Source organism: Scleropages formosus, chromosome 22 (genome assembly GCF_900964775.1).
Source record: "Scleropages formosus chromosome 22, fSclFor1.1, whole genome shotgun sequence".
NCBI classification, from domain to species: Eukaryota; Metazoa; Chordata; class Actinopteri; order Osteoglossiformes; family Osteoglossidae; genus Scleropages; species Scleropages formosus.
The window spans coordinates 14006767-14023527 of record NC_041827.1 but is presented as its reverse complement, the minus strand read 5'-3'; the positions used below and the strand labels follow the sequence as shown (position 1 = coordinate 14023527).

Genomic DNA, 16761 nt, shown 5'->3' with positions numbered 1-16761 from the left:
TGTTTATTGCAGTATGATATTTTTGACGAAAAAGTCAGAGCTTTCACACAGACATTTTTACTACATGTATAATAATTTTCATATATTTATAATTCTGCTCCTTTCACTTCACTCTCCCGCCATTCCTAAAGCGACGACATTCTGCTAGCGGAGGCGAATCCTGATATCCACGCGATTGGTGGAGGGTTATCTGACGTCACTTCCTCCGGTCAGCCCTAGACGTGTTTCTCTACGTCTAGCGTGTGTGTTAGTTGGATGTTTTCCGCCTTCGGTCGACGACGCAGGTTTGCTATTGCAGTTCTGAAGGCTGCGGGCTCCGCGACTGTCGGATACGTTTCTTTTCACCAAATTTCTGGGAAGTATTCCCGTTTAATATCGGTTGTAGTACACCCCATACGTCACTGTTTAAACAGAGTCGCCATGGAATCTCCTGAAGCGAAGCGCCACCACAGTGACTCACTGAGTGAGAAAATGTCGGTCCCTCAAATCGGGACTCACAACGGGACTTTTCACTGTGACGAGGTGCTGGCCTGTTTCCTCCTCCGACAGCTGCCCGAGTACAAGGTGTGAGCGCTCATCGAGCAGATTGAATTCCGCTTCATTCCCAGCCGTGAATGTGTTGTTGCTAATCATGTCTCTGCACTGCAGACCAGACAGACACGACTCGAGGAGCAGGAAGATGATGTTCGTACTCGAGTCAGTGTGACCAGTCTAATCCGGGCTTTTCCATATCCTAACAAAACGGTTTCTTAAGGTTCCTTGATTGTTCTGTCAATGTTCACGTGCCTTTAAAGAGATGCAGATTCTTATCATCTTGCTATGGCAGTTAAATGTTTAATTTAGGATTTATGTCAGTTAGTAATAGTATAAAACTCTGCTGTGCCTGACGGTTTCTGTGCATGTCTGCCATTGACTCTGTTCCGTACAGGATGCGGACATCGTTCGAACCCGAGACCCTGCTTTGCTGGAACAGTGTGACATCGTAGTGGATGTTAGTGGGGAGTTTGACCCGAAGAGACACCGTTATGACCATCACCAGAGGTACGGCCCTCGTGCCTTTTCGCCGAAGGCCATAAAATCAGAAGTACTCACTCGAGCGGTGTTTCTCTCCCGTTTCATCGTGTTCCAGCTCCCCTTCACCTTTATGACTCTACACTGGGTGTTTTGCGAACAGCTTTTCGAATTGCTGTTTGATTTGGATGACAAGAAAAATCCTGCTGTATTCACTGTGTGCAAATGAGAAAAAAGAGGGCCACTGTAACTATTTTGTCAGTGATACTTGCAGGTTTTGTCATATCCCACCTTCTGTTTCTTCTTCCTGTTAGGTGTATCCCTTGTAGAAAAAACTCTGGGAACAGTGTTGTTGCTGCACACATCGCAGTGGGGTGTGGATATAATTATGGTAGCCCAGAGACCTCCTTCTGCCCTGCTCAGGTGGTGTGCTGTCTGTCAGCTCTGCTGTTAGTAGCCTCTGCGCAACGTGACTTTAGGTCTCATGTTATAGGTGACTTGCTGATGAACAGTCTGTTGTGTGGGGGGGTCTGATGCACTATAGCAGTATGTCTACCTATACTGGGAAAACCACAGTACGAGTATGATACTGGAAGTGTGGAAAAATAAATATGTATAATAATAAAGCCCAAGTCAATATACAATATAGGGGTAGCTGGTAGTGTAGTAGAGTTGCTGCCTTTGGTTGCAGGCTCAGATCCCACCTTCAGCTTTAGTACCGTTCAGCAAGGTATTTGTGCTGAATTGCTCCAGTAAAGTTACCCAGATGTATAAATGGGTAAACAACTTTAAGTAACATAACATCGGTTGCTTTGGAGAAAAGCATGAGTTGGAGGAATAAATATCAATAAAATACAATATATATTGTAACGACCTGCGTTACTGTGTTCAGGCGGGAAGACTTGATCAATGTAAATAGTTGCATTGTGGGGAAAAATGTGAAATGTGGGTGTGCAACCACTTGGGGCACTTCTGGAGGAAATGATGGGGTGACTGTGTTCAGTGTACTGAGAGCAAGCCTGTGGACGCTAAGCAGGCTGGGAAGGTTGGCTGGAGGCACAGGTCTTCGAGGAAATGAGGTCCTCGGCTCGAGCATTTTTTCCCTTGTGTGCTGCTGTTCAATAAAATGTTCGAGATGAATGGTGCTTCTGCGTCCTCCTTCACCCCATCCAAACCCATGGTGCTGCGTGCCACAATATAATATACAAACTATATATGCTTGGCAGGGATGGTTCAGCTCTGTCAATGTGTTTGCCAATGGCTGTACCTTCCTTTGCCACCATACATAAACACACACACAGGTGCTGAAGCTGCTTGTCCCAAGCAGCGTTACGGCGAGCCAGAGCCTAACCCAGCAACACGGGGTGTAAGGCTGGAGGGGGAGGGGACACACCCAAGATGGGGCCACCATAAATGTCAGTTATTAAATGCTTTTCCTTTGTATGTAAATAACCAAATTACTCATCGGGACTGAAGACTGCCACATGCATCCCTTGATGATTCAAGGATCATCATTATATTATAAGTTCACTTGAGTGTAGTCAGCTGTACAACACACACCAGAAAACACATATTTTATATTGGGAATGTAGTTAAGCCATTAGACATGAACTGTCCAGACAAACTGAATAATCAGAAATTATGTTAAAAGAAGGGGGGCACGGTGGCACAGTGGGTTGGACCACAGTCCTGCTCTCCGGTGGGTCTGGGGTTCGAGTCCCACGTGGGGTGCCTTGCGATGGACTGGCATCCCGTCCTGGGTGTGTTCCCTCCCCCTCCGGCCTTACGCCCTGTGTTGCCAGGTTAGGCTCCGGTTCCCCACGACCCTGTATGGGACAAGCGGTTCTGAAAATGTGTGTGTGTATGTTAAAAGATTTTTTTTTAGATTCAACAGATATGATGTATGAAACAGTCTACAGTAGAAAGTTACAACTTTGTGTTTTGTCCAAAATATTTTCCTGTTTATAATGTGTTTATTGAATCCTTGTATTTGTAGTAACTCATGAATGCTTTGATGTCTTAAATTGGTCATCAGAGAATGATGTGCCTGGAATATTTACTGGGTTAAATGGTTATTTTATGTGTAAGTCAGTGTTGTTGTGTATGTACAAGATTTATTTATTTCTTATTGGGATGTTGTGGAGGTTTACATCTTTTCCAAGCACATCATTGTGCTCTCGGTGCTTTTGATAATTCAAATGTAAGAAATCTGATATATTTTAAAAATTACTTTGATTGCTCTGTTTTTAAGATTACCTTAAATGACCTTTCTGGGTTCATGCGGCACTCAATTTTGAAATAACTGTTATGTGTCAATTAGTTTTTCATTTTAAGCCTCTTTCAGTCATCACCAGAGTGATTGATTGCTTCTAGAATTAAATGTAGTACAAAGTCAATGTGGTCATTTACGGATCTTTGTGGAGAATTGCATTTTAGAGTTAGAGAATTTTGAAAATAAGTTCCTTTTTCAGCTAGCTAAATGATGAGAGCGCATTTGACCTTGTAACCTCTCCAAAGTGCAGTCTATGTGTTTTCCAAAGATCTTTTGGTCCTCTATAGGTCTTTCAATGAGACTTTCAACACCCTCTGTCCAGAGAAACCCTGGAAAACTAAGCTGAGCTCAGCTGGCCTTGTGTACCTGTACTTTGGCCATCGTGTGTTGATGCAGCTCACACAGCTGAAGGATGATGACAAGCATCTGGAGGTGCTCTATGACAAGGTGAGGGATATTGGACCTTCACCTCATACCAGGCTGAGGCTTCCACAGCCTAAAAGTATCTAAACTCCTAGAGGTGTAGAGGGCTTTCATTCACTCTTGTGAACTCTTCTGCTGTCCCAGATTTATGAGAACTTTGTGGAGGAGGTGGATGCTATTGATAACGGCATCTCGCAGTGTGATTGTGAAGTACGTTATACTGTTTCCACCAACCTGAGTGCTCGTGTTAGCCACCTCAACCCTCGCTGGAACACCAAGAGCCAGGACACAGAGGTCAGTGGGGGGGGGGGGGGGGGTGTCATGTATTGCCTGCAGTGCAAAAAGAAAAAGAAAAATAGTGTCTTTGCTTTTTTTTTTTTTTTTTTTTTTTTTTTTTTTTTTTTTTTTGCACTGCAAAAAGTTATATATATGTCAATATGCATATTTATTACACATAAATGACAGAGATGGCAAGGAAATGGTCCTTTTGATGGTTCTTCAGTGGCACAGCAATTAGCGCTGCTGTCTCACAGCACCTGGGTGGTGCGAGAGGACATGGGTTCAATCCCCACTCAGTATGTGTGGAGTTTGCATGTTCTTCCCATGTCTGTGTGGGTTTCCTCCCACAGTCCAAAGACAAGCTGTTCAGGTTCACCTGTAGTGCGCGAGTGACACAGAGAGAGTGTGTTCCACTGATGTATGGATGAGTGACCCATTGTAAGTAGTGTATCTGTCAGTGTAAGTCACCTTGGTGAATAAGGTGTGTGGGCTGATAACACTACATGCAGCTCATTTACATTTATTCACTTAGAAGACACTTTTGTCCAAAGCAACTTACAACAGATACTATGTAGTGTTACTAGCCCACACACCTTATTCACCAAGGTGACTACACTACTAGATACACTACTTACAAGGGATTACTCATCCATGCATTAGTGAAACACTCACTCTGTGACACTCACACACACTACGGGGGGAACCTGAACAACATGTCTTTGAACTGTGGGAAGAAACCAGAGCACCCAGAGGAAACCCACACAGACACGGGGAGAACATGCAAACTCCACACAAACTGAGCGGGGATCGAACCCACGTTCTCTTGCACCACTCAGGCGCTGTGAGACAGCAGCGCTACTCACTGTGCCACCGTGCCGCCCCCAGTTCATTGTAAGTCACTTTGGAGAAAAGCATCTGCTAAATAAATAAATGTAATGTAAATGTTTCTTGTATAAACTTGAGTGTGATCCTGCATTTGTTAGTACTTGGGTGTTGTTTATGTCTGTGGGGCACTGGGGAAAGATGAGGACTTAATTTCCCTCTTAGGGAATTGTTAAAAGGGATTTTTGAAGCATCCAGAAATGATTAGCTTTTGGTTCTGCCAGTGTGAATTAAGCTCATTTACAGAGATTAAGTCTTAAATGTTAATGACAGTGGGCACACAGAGCAGTGTTAAACATAACTGCTGGCTATGGAAAGTTGTTTTTACTCTGTTATATTTAATGAAACGCGCTATCAGACTGAATGGCATATTCTCAGGTTTTCTTTTGTGTGCAGCATTCCCACCCAAACCGGTGTGCTTAAGGTGCCCTTGAAATTCAGCGATAATCAGTAATGAAACTGCCATATATAAGCTGTCCTTTAAGCCTTATCTGAGTTTAAGCAGGAAGGATAGTGCTTGCTTACAGCAGTTCATATTCTTGTTTTTATTAAGGCTGTTTTTCTTATTTTAGTTCAATTCATCAAGATAGGCTTTTAGGTTGTTTAAATAAGCCAAAATGATTATGTTGAAATGGAGTAATTTCATGAGTGATTATGGCTTTCAAAATGCCTGTCTCCTTCCAACCTTATGATTTACTTCATGTGGGTTCCTCACTTTGTGGTCATTTTAAGAGGTAATTTTTTTCCTCCACTTTGGAGAATATCCACATCAGCTCTGCTGCCGGTACCTGTTCAACAGATTCTTTGAGATGTAAATGAACATGCTGACCTGTTTCGTTCCCAGCACACTGAGTATGTGTGTCTTGGGGGTGGAGGCACTGTCTGTGACACACAAAAGAAGAGGGTTTTACACCAAAGAGCCTTTCTTTCCTCCCTTTGTGCCACATATCTTAGCTGTTGGATATTGATAAATAATGCCTGGTAGTCTGTTGTGCTTTTATACTATGCATTTGCCAGAGTAATTCCTGGTGTCATCTTAATTTTGTTTATGTAATGCTCTTTTGTTGCTATATATTATACAAATTACACAAGTATAACATGTATTTTTATGTAAACAAGCATAAAAGCTGATAAAAGCATGAGAAATATAAGATATTTAATGCAATGAAAACATTACCTTTGTCAATATGCAACACCAGTAACTGCATTCTATACAAGTTTTATGAATGAAAATTTCTTCATTATATTCTTCTGTCTCATAAATAGCTAAATAGGTCTTGATTTGAATTTCTTCTAGTCATGTCATGTTTGTGTTCATGACAGTGCTGAGTGACTTAAAATTCTATGACTTCAAAAATGGATTAATGTAAACTGTAAAAAGAGGCAAATTGGGATGGGGTGATACTCTGAGGCTTGCATTTGTTTTTATTCCCCATTTTTAAAGTGTTTTTTTTTTTTTATGTTATTACTGCGTTGCTGGATATTCAGTATTTTCTAATATTTGAAAAGAGCACATCTCCATGGTTTAAAAAAATGTACTTGATAAGGAGTCTTAAATCAGTGTCAGTTTGTCTTTTCCTGTTTAATGATGGGGTTTGTAAAAATCACAAGAAATTTCTTGTCCCAAAATTTGGTTTTAATTTTGGAGAAACAATTTGTGTGGACACATCTCTCATGTCCATCCATTTTCATGTCTGTGACACATGGATGGTTTATTATGTTTCATACTCCAAGCTTTTATCGAGTCTGATTTGGACAGTTTTACCCCTATATACATGTGGATATTATACCAGAGCAAAGCAGATTAGATATTTCTTAGGGTCACAGCAAGTGTTATAAGGTTTTCTGTTCACAAGTACATTTTATGTCTGTAGTATCCTTAATAGTGTAACTTTGTAATGAAACACATAAGGTTCTTGTACAGGAGAAGAGGGGTTGTGTAAGTTATAGCACAGCTATTGCCACAGGTTGTAGCATCCTGTTTTACCACTGCATGCACTAGTCTTTTACCACTATAGTTTTTTTTATCTTTTTTTTTAATTTCGTAGAAAAATAGTAACTGGCATGGATGATTTTTTTTTACAGGAGGGATTTCACAAGGCAATGGCAGTGGTGGGCGCAGAGTTTCTGGACCGTTTGGATTTCTATCAGAATTCTTGGCTGCCAGCCCGCTCACTGGTTGAGACCGCAGTCCAGAATCGGATTCAGGTAGCCGCCTGTTCTGCTGTCAGCTTATCCAGACTTATTGTTTTGATCACAGCTGGGACCTGTCAGTATCAAAGACAGTGCCACAAAGCATGACCAAAGTACCAGTAACATTTGTATGTTTTCCAGGTGGACCCCAGTGGGGAGGTGGTGGTGCTAGAAAAGGGTGGCTGCCCATGGAAGGAGCATCTCTTCTCAATTGAGGCAGAATTAGATGTGCAGACCCCCATAAAATTTGTCCTGTACACAGACCAGAATGCTCAGTGGAGGGTGCAGTGTGTACCTGCTGGCCTGCATACCTTCCAGAACAGGTATTTTTTCTCTGCTCCATGCCCTCCTTCCAGCTCCTCTGGAACTTTTCTAAAGGGACTTGTATGGTGTTTTTAAATGTCAAAATCCTTTAATGCTGCATATATTAAGATGTTTCTGTAATTTTGTACTGTTGTACAACCTTTTATGAGCAAACCTGTTTTACTCATGACATTTTTAAGAAATTTACATAAATTATCATTGATCTACAATTTTCTAGAAGTTGTCTGCTTCAGAGATAAAATCTGCCAGTTATGGATTTTGATATACTGAATTTAAATATGACAGTTAAAACCTCTGATTGGCTACAGTTTTCAAGATATCTAAGCTTTTACATTTTACGCATATGTATATTTTGTACATAGTACAGTTTTAATCATAAATTGTAAGACTGAGTTTATCTGTTTACGGTTGCTTTAATCATGACCTTGATAATATTTCAACTGTTCTCTTTATGTAACGGCTAAAATCAGCCGAATTGTTATGTAAACATATTTTACTGAAAAAAGGTCTTTTGAAACAAAAGGCAAGAAACGGTTATGCATATATTAGTACTCATTTTAGCCCTTATTCAGTGTATACTAGGGACGACTTGGTTTGTCTTTTGTATTGTGTGTGAATCTCTCTTGTTACTGTCCAGCAATAGTGTGCAAGCATTGATGGGTTCTATTTTCCTTTATACTTTTTCTCCATTTGCTGGAATGTCCTGGTGAAATCACTCACCATTTTCATTGCTCACTGCTCCACAGTTGCATGGAAAACATCTAGATGACATTGTAAAAAATGCATCTTTTAGTGACATGTTGCAGTTAAGGCTTTTGTTTGCCTTGAGTTTTTGCACCAATTCCCTGCCTTGTTTTACATTTATAAGTAAATGTATTCCTTCTAACTTGAAGGCTTTCCACATTTTTTTCCTTGCCATGCAGTGCACGTTTAAATGCATCGTCTTGAAGGAGTCCGTGATTCTGAGGACCAATAAATAAACCTTCCTTTATCTTAGCGTCACTTAGCCTTGAAAATTTTCCTTTGAGATACTTGAAAGTTGATTTCAGTTTGTCCTTGGCCTTGACTAAGTTTTTCATCTAGACCCAGCTAGATGTGTAAGGGTGGTAACAAAATCTTCTTTGATCCAGCAAGTATTGGGTGCCTTTCTTCCCAGGCTCCAATGAATGTCAGAGTGGCCAGTCTGTTATGATGTAGTGAAAATGTATCGCACAATTATCCCATTCACAGATAAAACGGTAGCACTTTGTGTATCCCATCTGTAGACCAAGCAAGAGAAAAATAAGCTTCACGTAATCAGAAAGCTGCTACTGGTGTTGGTCATAGGTTATGCACCTCAGAAGTTGTTTTATATTGTCATAGGTTTCCTTCATATGGATTTCATGACCAACTGGAATTGATGGCAAAACATTGCTGTTACGCAGCAAAACAGCTTTAAGACTCATCTTTGATTAATCAGCAAAGTTGCTGTTTATATGTAAATATTTTATATTTTGTATTTTAGTTATTTTCTGAACCGCTTGTCCCATACAGGCTAAGTATGGCATGGAGGAAGGGGAAGAGTACAGCAAAGGCCTATTTTAGTTATTTCTAATTTAAATTGAGATCTTTTCCTCTATGACATGCTTATCCCCCACCACTCTCAATTTGGGGGTCACATGTACTCACCCATTAGTATAACTTGAAAACTAAAGCCAGTAAACAATTTTAAGCATAAATTTCATTCCCAGTGACCCAGATTTACATTAATTCATTTAGCTGATGCTTTTCTCTAAAGAAACTTGCAGCATTAAGGTACTTAGAATTATTTACCCATTTATACAGCTCGGTCACTTTTTTTACTAGAACAATTTAGGGTAAGTACCTTGCTCAAGGGTGTTAAAGCCTGAGGTGAGACTGGAACCTCCGACCTTTGGGTCCAAAGGCAGCAACCCCAACCACTACACTACCAGCTGCCCATAGTGAAGTTCGTAAAAAAAAATTTAAATAAATCTTAAATTTAGTAAACTGTGACTACATTTATTTTGGAAGCATTTTTGGCTGTACACCCATGTTATTTCTCACTTGTACATCTTTCTATAATAAATATTACATGCAGGGAAAATACATTTATTATATTTGGGTAGAAAACCATTCTCAGGTAGTCTTCTATCATTTTCCATCAATGTTAAAACAAGTCTCCAGAATGGATTGGTGTCAGATTCTACACAGTACTGAAAAATGTGTTCTCGATTGACCTTTTTTTAAACAATCGATTACCTCAGCCAGCCTTTCAGTGCTACCTTACATCCATCCATCCAAGTTCAGTCAATTTATTTATGAAAATACAGCTTCTGTATCATTTTTGTTGGAAAAATTAATGTGATGACAGCTTCCTGTGCTTTTAGATGGTCTCAGGGCCTTTTTGCTTTGGAAATTTGAGGAGGGGTGTTTTACCTGCATCAAGACTGGCAGAGTGACACCACGGTGGGAATGTCGATTAAGAATCATGCTATTACTATAGCAACAGTAGCATCTGAAAACCTCAGGGAGTGAGCTGGATCCTGTTGGCATCTGAGTACGGAACCTTGCTGTGCCAGACCTATACGGTTATCCTCCATGAACACTCCATGTGGTCTGTGATCCATTTCCCCAGATATGTACCTTTAATTAGTCAATTGCTTGTTTCCTGGTTACAAAAAGCAAGAGTAGAGGTGTAAAGATTTGTTGGTAGGCTCTCAAGTAGAGTTTTTAATCTTGCATGTCTCCTTGTAAATTTACTGGCAATATAAATAGTTCCTGCGGTATTACTGCATAGTATCTGTATACTTGATTAATAAAATTAACTCTGATAAAAGAAAAATTGACTTCAGTAAATTAAGTCTGAAGAAACTATTCGAATATTGTTGAATTTTTAGGTAAAATGTTAAATTGACGGGTTTGCAAGAATCCACTATGTTTCTTCTTAATATGTGATGTAGATCGTTACCTTATGTTGTAAGGACTGAACTGTTTTTCTCTCATTAGTTTGGCAGTACAGTAAGCATATCTCACCATCAGGGCATCAGCGGCTTGAGATTGCAAAGCTTGTGGATCCTTGATCACCTTTTCCGTTGCTCCCTTTCCATTTCCACTTCAGTGGACAAACTCATTACAACTGACTTGCCGCAAGGATGGTTTCAATGTCTGCGGGATAGGCAAGCATGTCAAGGGTCAGAATTCCTTCAAACATTTCAATTTTTTGAATGCCTTAAAATTGCTGTGTTAAAGATGGTTATGGAATCAAACAGCCATGACTTCAGTGGAGGGTGCTTCTCCAGGTGGCTCCTTCTCACAGAATCCAGGTTGTACATGCCAGCATCTGCTAAGTAAACTGGTGGGAGCTGCCTATAGGAATGGAAGGTGGCTTTTTCTTATTGGTTTAGATCAGCACCCTGTTGGCTGAAAATCAGCTGCAGAAAATCTCAATTCAAGTAGTGAAGTTTATAATAAAAAAAAAAAAAAAAAACTTTTGACAGTGTATGGGGGAAAAACACCATTATGTAATATCACCTTCTGGATCATTGCAATGTTTGCTTCACTATACTGTAGGGTATTCTGTGTGCTAGAACCCTACTTAAGTTGTTTGTATGTGATCTTGTTCTTGTCAGCAGTCTTTTCATTGAAAGATGAGTTGTTGACTGATGACATGAGAATGTCAGCAGGAATTACTTTGAAGCTTTAAAGATGTTGGAAATCTTTTTTTTTGCAGTTTTCACACTCAGCTATTTGGGGAATAACAAAAAAAAAATTAGTACATTCAGAATGTTAACCTGGTTTCTGTAGAATAGTAACTCTGTGGTGGATATGTATGTGTTTGTCCTTAATCACCCACTGTGTGTCCATCTGCCCTCCAGATTGTCCCTGCTGGAGGAGTGGCGTGGTGTACGGGATGAGGCCTTGTCGGACCTCAGTGGGATCCCAGGCTGTGTCTTTGTTCACGCCAGTGGCTTCATTGGGGGGAACCGCACCAAGGAGGGGGCGCTGGAAATGGCCCGCCAGACCCTGCAGGCTGCAGCTAATTGTGTAGGCGAAGGGAGCAAGCTTCAGACCAATGGCAGTTGATCAAATTCCATCACTTTTACACTGTAACCATTTTTCTGTCCCAACTGAAATAATGTGTACTTTGTAATGACGTTCTCGTTTCTTAATAAAATTCTTCACAGAAAAACATTTTTCTCCAGCTGATTCCTTAAAATATCAGCAACATACCTGATTCTTTTGATTGTGTACAAAACAATTAAGGCAAATAACTGTCATTGCTACTGCCCAGCTTCGTAAGTCAGTATTGTCTGCCTTTTATAAATCCAGAAATTTCATCTTCAGCAATGCCTTTGGGAACATCTGATTAGATTTCTTCATTAAGCCAGACAAAATTGCAATCCCCACATTGACCTGAGTCCAACAGACTCACAAACAGTACCACTAACCTCAATGTTTTGTCCTACCTTGGCACATTCATAATCCATCATAGCAGATTAACTTAAAAAGGGGGCTGCTCCTCAAGCGACATTTAGGTCACCAAGGGCACAAGCAGGGTGAGTACAGCCTGGAGTCTTCTTTCATGAACTGAGTGGGGCAGAAGCCTTTCCCATCTTCACCCTTCCTTTTATTCTTTATGCTCCTTTCTCTTCCACATTATTTATCCCCTTCTTGCTCTTTCTTCCCTCTTCTCTAGCCTTCATTTCCCTTCCTGATTTCCCTGTCCCCCAGTGCTATCAGTCAGAACTAAATGTCACCACTGTATGTAATCGATAAGAATATTTGTGGTTTGCAATTTCTCTCTACATTTTTCAAACCTGCCATAGTCTGTTTTGGTACACTTCCCTTGTCACGTTTATTTTATTTGCTGTCCCAGTATTTTGGATTTATCTTGTATTTTAACTTCTTTTTGACTTGTTTGCTGTCCTTTATATTAGTCAGAACTGGGTAATAAATTAAGCTGAGCACCTGAGAATACTGAGGTTTTCAAAGGCACAAACCAATAATCTATTTTTTAAAATAAATTAATAGTTCAAGTCTTTACTGTGAAAATATTTTGATTTTCCCATTGAGCAATTAAAGTAGAAAACCCATTAAATATTTGTACCTTCAGGATAGAACAGCTTGGGTTACAAGTGAAATTGGTTTCTGTGAAATTGGTTTCTGTAGCCTTGTGGACAAGTACTGTGCACAACAAAATCCCTTGAATTAGATTTACTGTTTATCACAATAGTCTTCATTCTGCTGGTCCAATGCCAAAAGTTCAATTCTCATTACGCGCTGTCTGGCTCAAACGTGACTGATCACATGGGGCATATTTAATCTGTGCAAATCCAGTCCATAATCTGTTTACCCCAAAGGGGAAAATGTTACACCAAAAAGAAACGCAATACAGTTTAAAATATCCTCACAATAGATGTAAAAAGCCAATGGGGTGCCCAGAATTTATTCAATTATAGACCAGAAATAGATTTTGAATCATATGTGACATTCACTGAGCCCATGGCTGACTCCCAGCATTTTTGCTCTTGAGCCTTTTGCCAGCAAATGCAATCTACTTCTTTCGTGCTCACTGAGATGACCGGGTTTGTGGGGAGGAGTGACATCACTGGGACAGCACGGCCTCCATCTGCAAGGTAAATACTGTTAAATCAGCTTCCCTCAAGCTCATCTGCTTCCACGAATCACAATTTTTGCTGGTCTTTCAAGAAGACACTGAAGAGTCACTGATATACTGAATTCCACAGATATAGAAATTTTCTTTGTCATCTTCTGCTATAGGAATAATTCCTTTCTGTTTCCATAGCATTAATAAATCCTGAGACCAATACCTGCCTTGTAGCTCATGTCCCAGTCTTGGAAAACCATTTTGTTGCAGATTGCAAAAAACTGTTCATCCAACTACTCTTTCAAAATTGTGCATGTGAGGTTTACACTGTTTATAACAGTATTTTGACATTTGGCTAAATTACAAAGCTGCACTATGAGATTTTTTTTTCCGACAAATCCCTGGTGGAGGACAGTGATGGAGAAGATATATAATAACGGCAAAGGCTCAATCATTTGTTCAGTATTTTTATGACTACGTCAAAGTCACCAGATCGATAAGAGTTACATTGAATTCAGGAGATGCAGCAAAGTAGCAGTCCACTCTAGGTTTCTGTGACAGTTGGAGACTTTTACTCCATTTATCTTAGACTATCAGAGCTTTTCTTAATTAAAAATAGGCTCCAGCATTTCTGCCAGTTCCAGAATAATGACATAGGGATGGTGCTGTGCAGCAGCAAAGTACTTGGCACACTTTCTACCATCTTTAGATGGACTAGGGAGACAGCTGATTTCTGATGTAGCCACCATTGTGTCAATGTTCTCGTACAGAGAAGATGTAGCTGCTGAGTACAAACACCAAAAGTATTTTGCCCTTGTACTTTTTTCTACACGCTTAACAGGAGTTTGTTTTCATTACCAGGTTTTTTCATTAAGGCCATAGGAATACATGGAGAACAAAGTGATTTCCTAGTCCCGATACAAGGCAGAACAAACATCCGTATTGGCAAAAAATAAAATGAAAAACGCAGTTGCTTAACAGCAAGGGTTGTTTTTGAGAACAAGCAAGATGACTGAATAGAGCTAAGCTGCAGACTTTCTGCACCTTGCCTCACACTAGTCATATCACACCTCAGTGGCAGTCCATGGACCGGCTACCCATCACCAGTCAAATCCGATCCTGTTCCTTAGTCCTCCCTAACCGTTTTCTGGAGTGACTCAGACCTCACCTCTCCACCATACACCCTTAGTATCAACATATTTTTAAAATGAGGACATAATGCCATCAAGTCAAAAGTTAGGAAGCACTCATATGGTTTCAAAGGCAAGGGAGGGTACAGAAACGTCTTCACATCTTTGGACTGAACACAGGAACAGCATGCAGACTCTACACAGACAGATCCAGATTCACAACCACATCCCAAGAGCTGTGACCCTCCACTACACCACAATAGAACCTTGTTTTCTTAATGTGGGCTATCATTACAAGCTATTCTGTTAAATGTAAATGGCCTCTGTAAAAATTTGAGAGTTTGTCATGGCTGAACTCAGAAATCAAAGTCAACAGACTCAAGTGCAGGCGCTTTATTTCCAAAACGAGTTAGACAAAGAGCGTGGCCAGGGACAGGCAAGGGTTGACCGATCGTTGGATGTCATCCAGGGGGGCACCCAAGAGCCGGAGTCGTGGTTGCAGCACAGGGGGTTGAAAGCTAGGAAAACCAAAATGCAGGAACACAGAGAAGGGATCAGGAAAGCACCCAGGGAGCAAGACTTAAGGATAGTTCCAGTGGACTGCAGCTTCTCAAGTTGAGGTTGCACAGTCAGATGTTTCCAAGCAGCCTCTTTATACCCTGCCTCCTGAATCAGCCCCAAGTGCGGTCGTCAGGCACGTGGTCGGGGGCATGACAGAGTTGTATGATATTTGAACTTATTACCAGACACATTGCCTGAACAAACATTTTACTTTGCTGAAACAGACACTTCTCTGTAATTCATAAACTCAACGCTAGCTATAGCCATTAGTGCTATAATAAAGTTTTCAAACTACAGCTATGTCCACCCTTAAAATATGGGGTGAGTCACTAGCTCTTCAATAGCTTAGGAGCCCACTGACTATTATCTTGCGCCACTAGACTTAAAAGTGTTTTCAGGTGTTATTTTGTTCTGCAGGATGATCAGAACTAATTACTAATAATTGCACATATTGCAGTGGTTGAAGCTGTTGCCTTGCAGCTGCAGAACCTGGGTTCAAATCCTGCTCCTGCTGCAGTACTGTTTAGCAAGGTATTTTATCCTGAAACGCTCCCTTAAAGTTCAGAGCTGTCCTTGCTGTCCATTTTCTGTTAGTCTATTTCTCCTCTTTGCTGAGCCATCTTCTGTGCATATTGCCCTTTGAGGACATTGTTCCTTCTATTCCCCACACTCATCTGAACCAATTGTTAATTACATTATCATTTTGCAGCTTTTGTCACCGGAATTTCATTCAAAGTTATTAAGGCTGCTTTTTGCAGCAATAATAGCTGCACATAATTGGACAATTGAAAATAAATTTTATGTTTTATCTACTGGTCATGTTTGGGTGGATGCCATATATTATAGATTATATCTAATTACAGTGCTACAGTGAGAATAAAAGCAAGTGGTGCATAGTGAAGAGTGGTGATTTTAACACTATGCATGCACAGGAGCCTACATTATATGTACACTTTTACTAGGTTGCTAGAGGTCTGTATAATACAAATTTTTCTACTGTTTTGTCAAGGTAAGTGAAACAAACATTTAAACAAGTTATACAAAATGTTAACTGCAGATTTCCTAATAAATGTGCATTCTGATTCATTTGCATACCTGTAGGTGAAATTAAATTTGACCATGTAAAATTGGGTATGATTAGAAAATTAGAACAAAATGTGATGTTTTTTGGTCAAAGGAGGCATAATTGTGGACGATGGGTAACTTTGACTGGCTCAAACCTAAGGAATTTAGCTGTTAAGATTATTTGGTATTTCTGCCTGAATTGAATTGATAGATTTAACAAAGGAGGAGCATCATAATTTCAAATTTACTGCTACATGCAGTACTGTATTAAATCCTGACATGTCACGTAATACTTAATGGATTATTGTTATAAAACAGAGAAATCTTGGTAGGCTGCTGATAAATATAAATCACAATGATGTTCACCAGCTTGCCTGTCAATTATGTCCATATTCTGGGTTCTGGTTTCATGCAATAAGACACACACTTAGAGTGTAGTTTTTAAGATTAGTGCAATATCCTGTGAACAATAAGGTTAAGTTTCATAATGCTCTGCCATATGTGTGGGCACGGTGTGTCTAACGTGGGTGTGTATTTTGGTTGTGGATTACATGTTCTGTAACACACTCAAATTCAGTGTGGGCATGGTGTGTGTGAAGTAGGTGTGAAATTACATTCTGCTAGTGGAATAATGGTTATGCCACAATGTTTTGCACAGATAGTTGGTAGTACACAGCATAACAGTGGCAGTTTAACAAAAGCTTGGTTAAGAATAAAAACATCACACAAATTGAGTTCATTTTGTTTAATAGGTTTCCAAACCATGGAAGTGAAAAACAAATTCCAGTTAATCAAAATGAATGAAAAACTTTAGTAATATTCTAATTGTTGAGTTTTGCTTAAAATTTTAACATCATGGATAACGTTGGCAGCCATCTTCAAAATTGGCTGAAAGGCCTGCAAATGAGGTATTTACAATGACTCTGAAATATCCATATGTTGACTTGCATCTTCTTGACCTTCTTGATGATGAATGGATCTTGAGAGCCACACAAAACTTGCCCTGGTCCCAG

General features: G+C 40.0%; 1 protein-coding gene across 1 annotated transcript; it reads left to right on the top strand.

The window, feature by feature from the left end:
* Positions 1-205: 205 nt before the first annotated feature.
* On the top strand, positions 206-11562 carry myg1 (myg1 exonuclease). The gene is made up of 7 exons (XM_018742212.1): positions 206-564; positions 929-1041; positions 3571-3730; positions 3851-4000; positions 6953-7075; positions 7202-7383; positions 11260-11562. The coding sequence occupies exons 1-7, from the start codon at positions 256-258 to the stop codon at positions 11465-11467; spliced, it is 1245 nt and encodes a 414-aa protein (XP_018597728.1). The 5' UTR covers positions 206-255; the 3' UTR covers positions 11468-11562.
* Positions 11563-16761: the final 5199 nt, after the last annotated feature.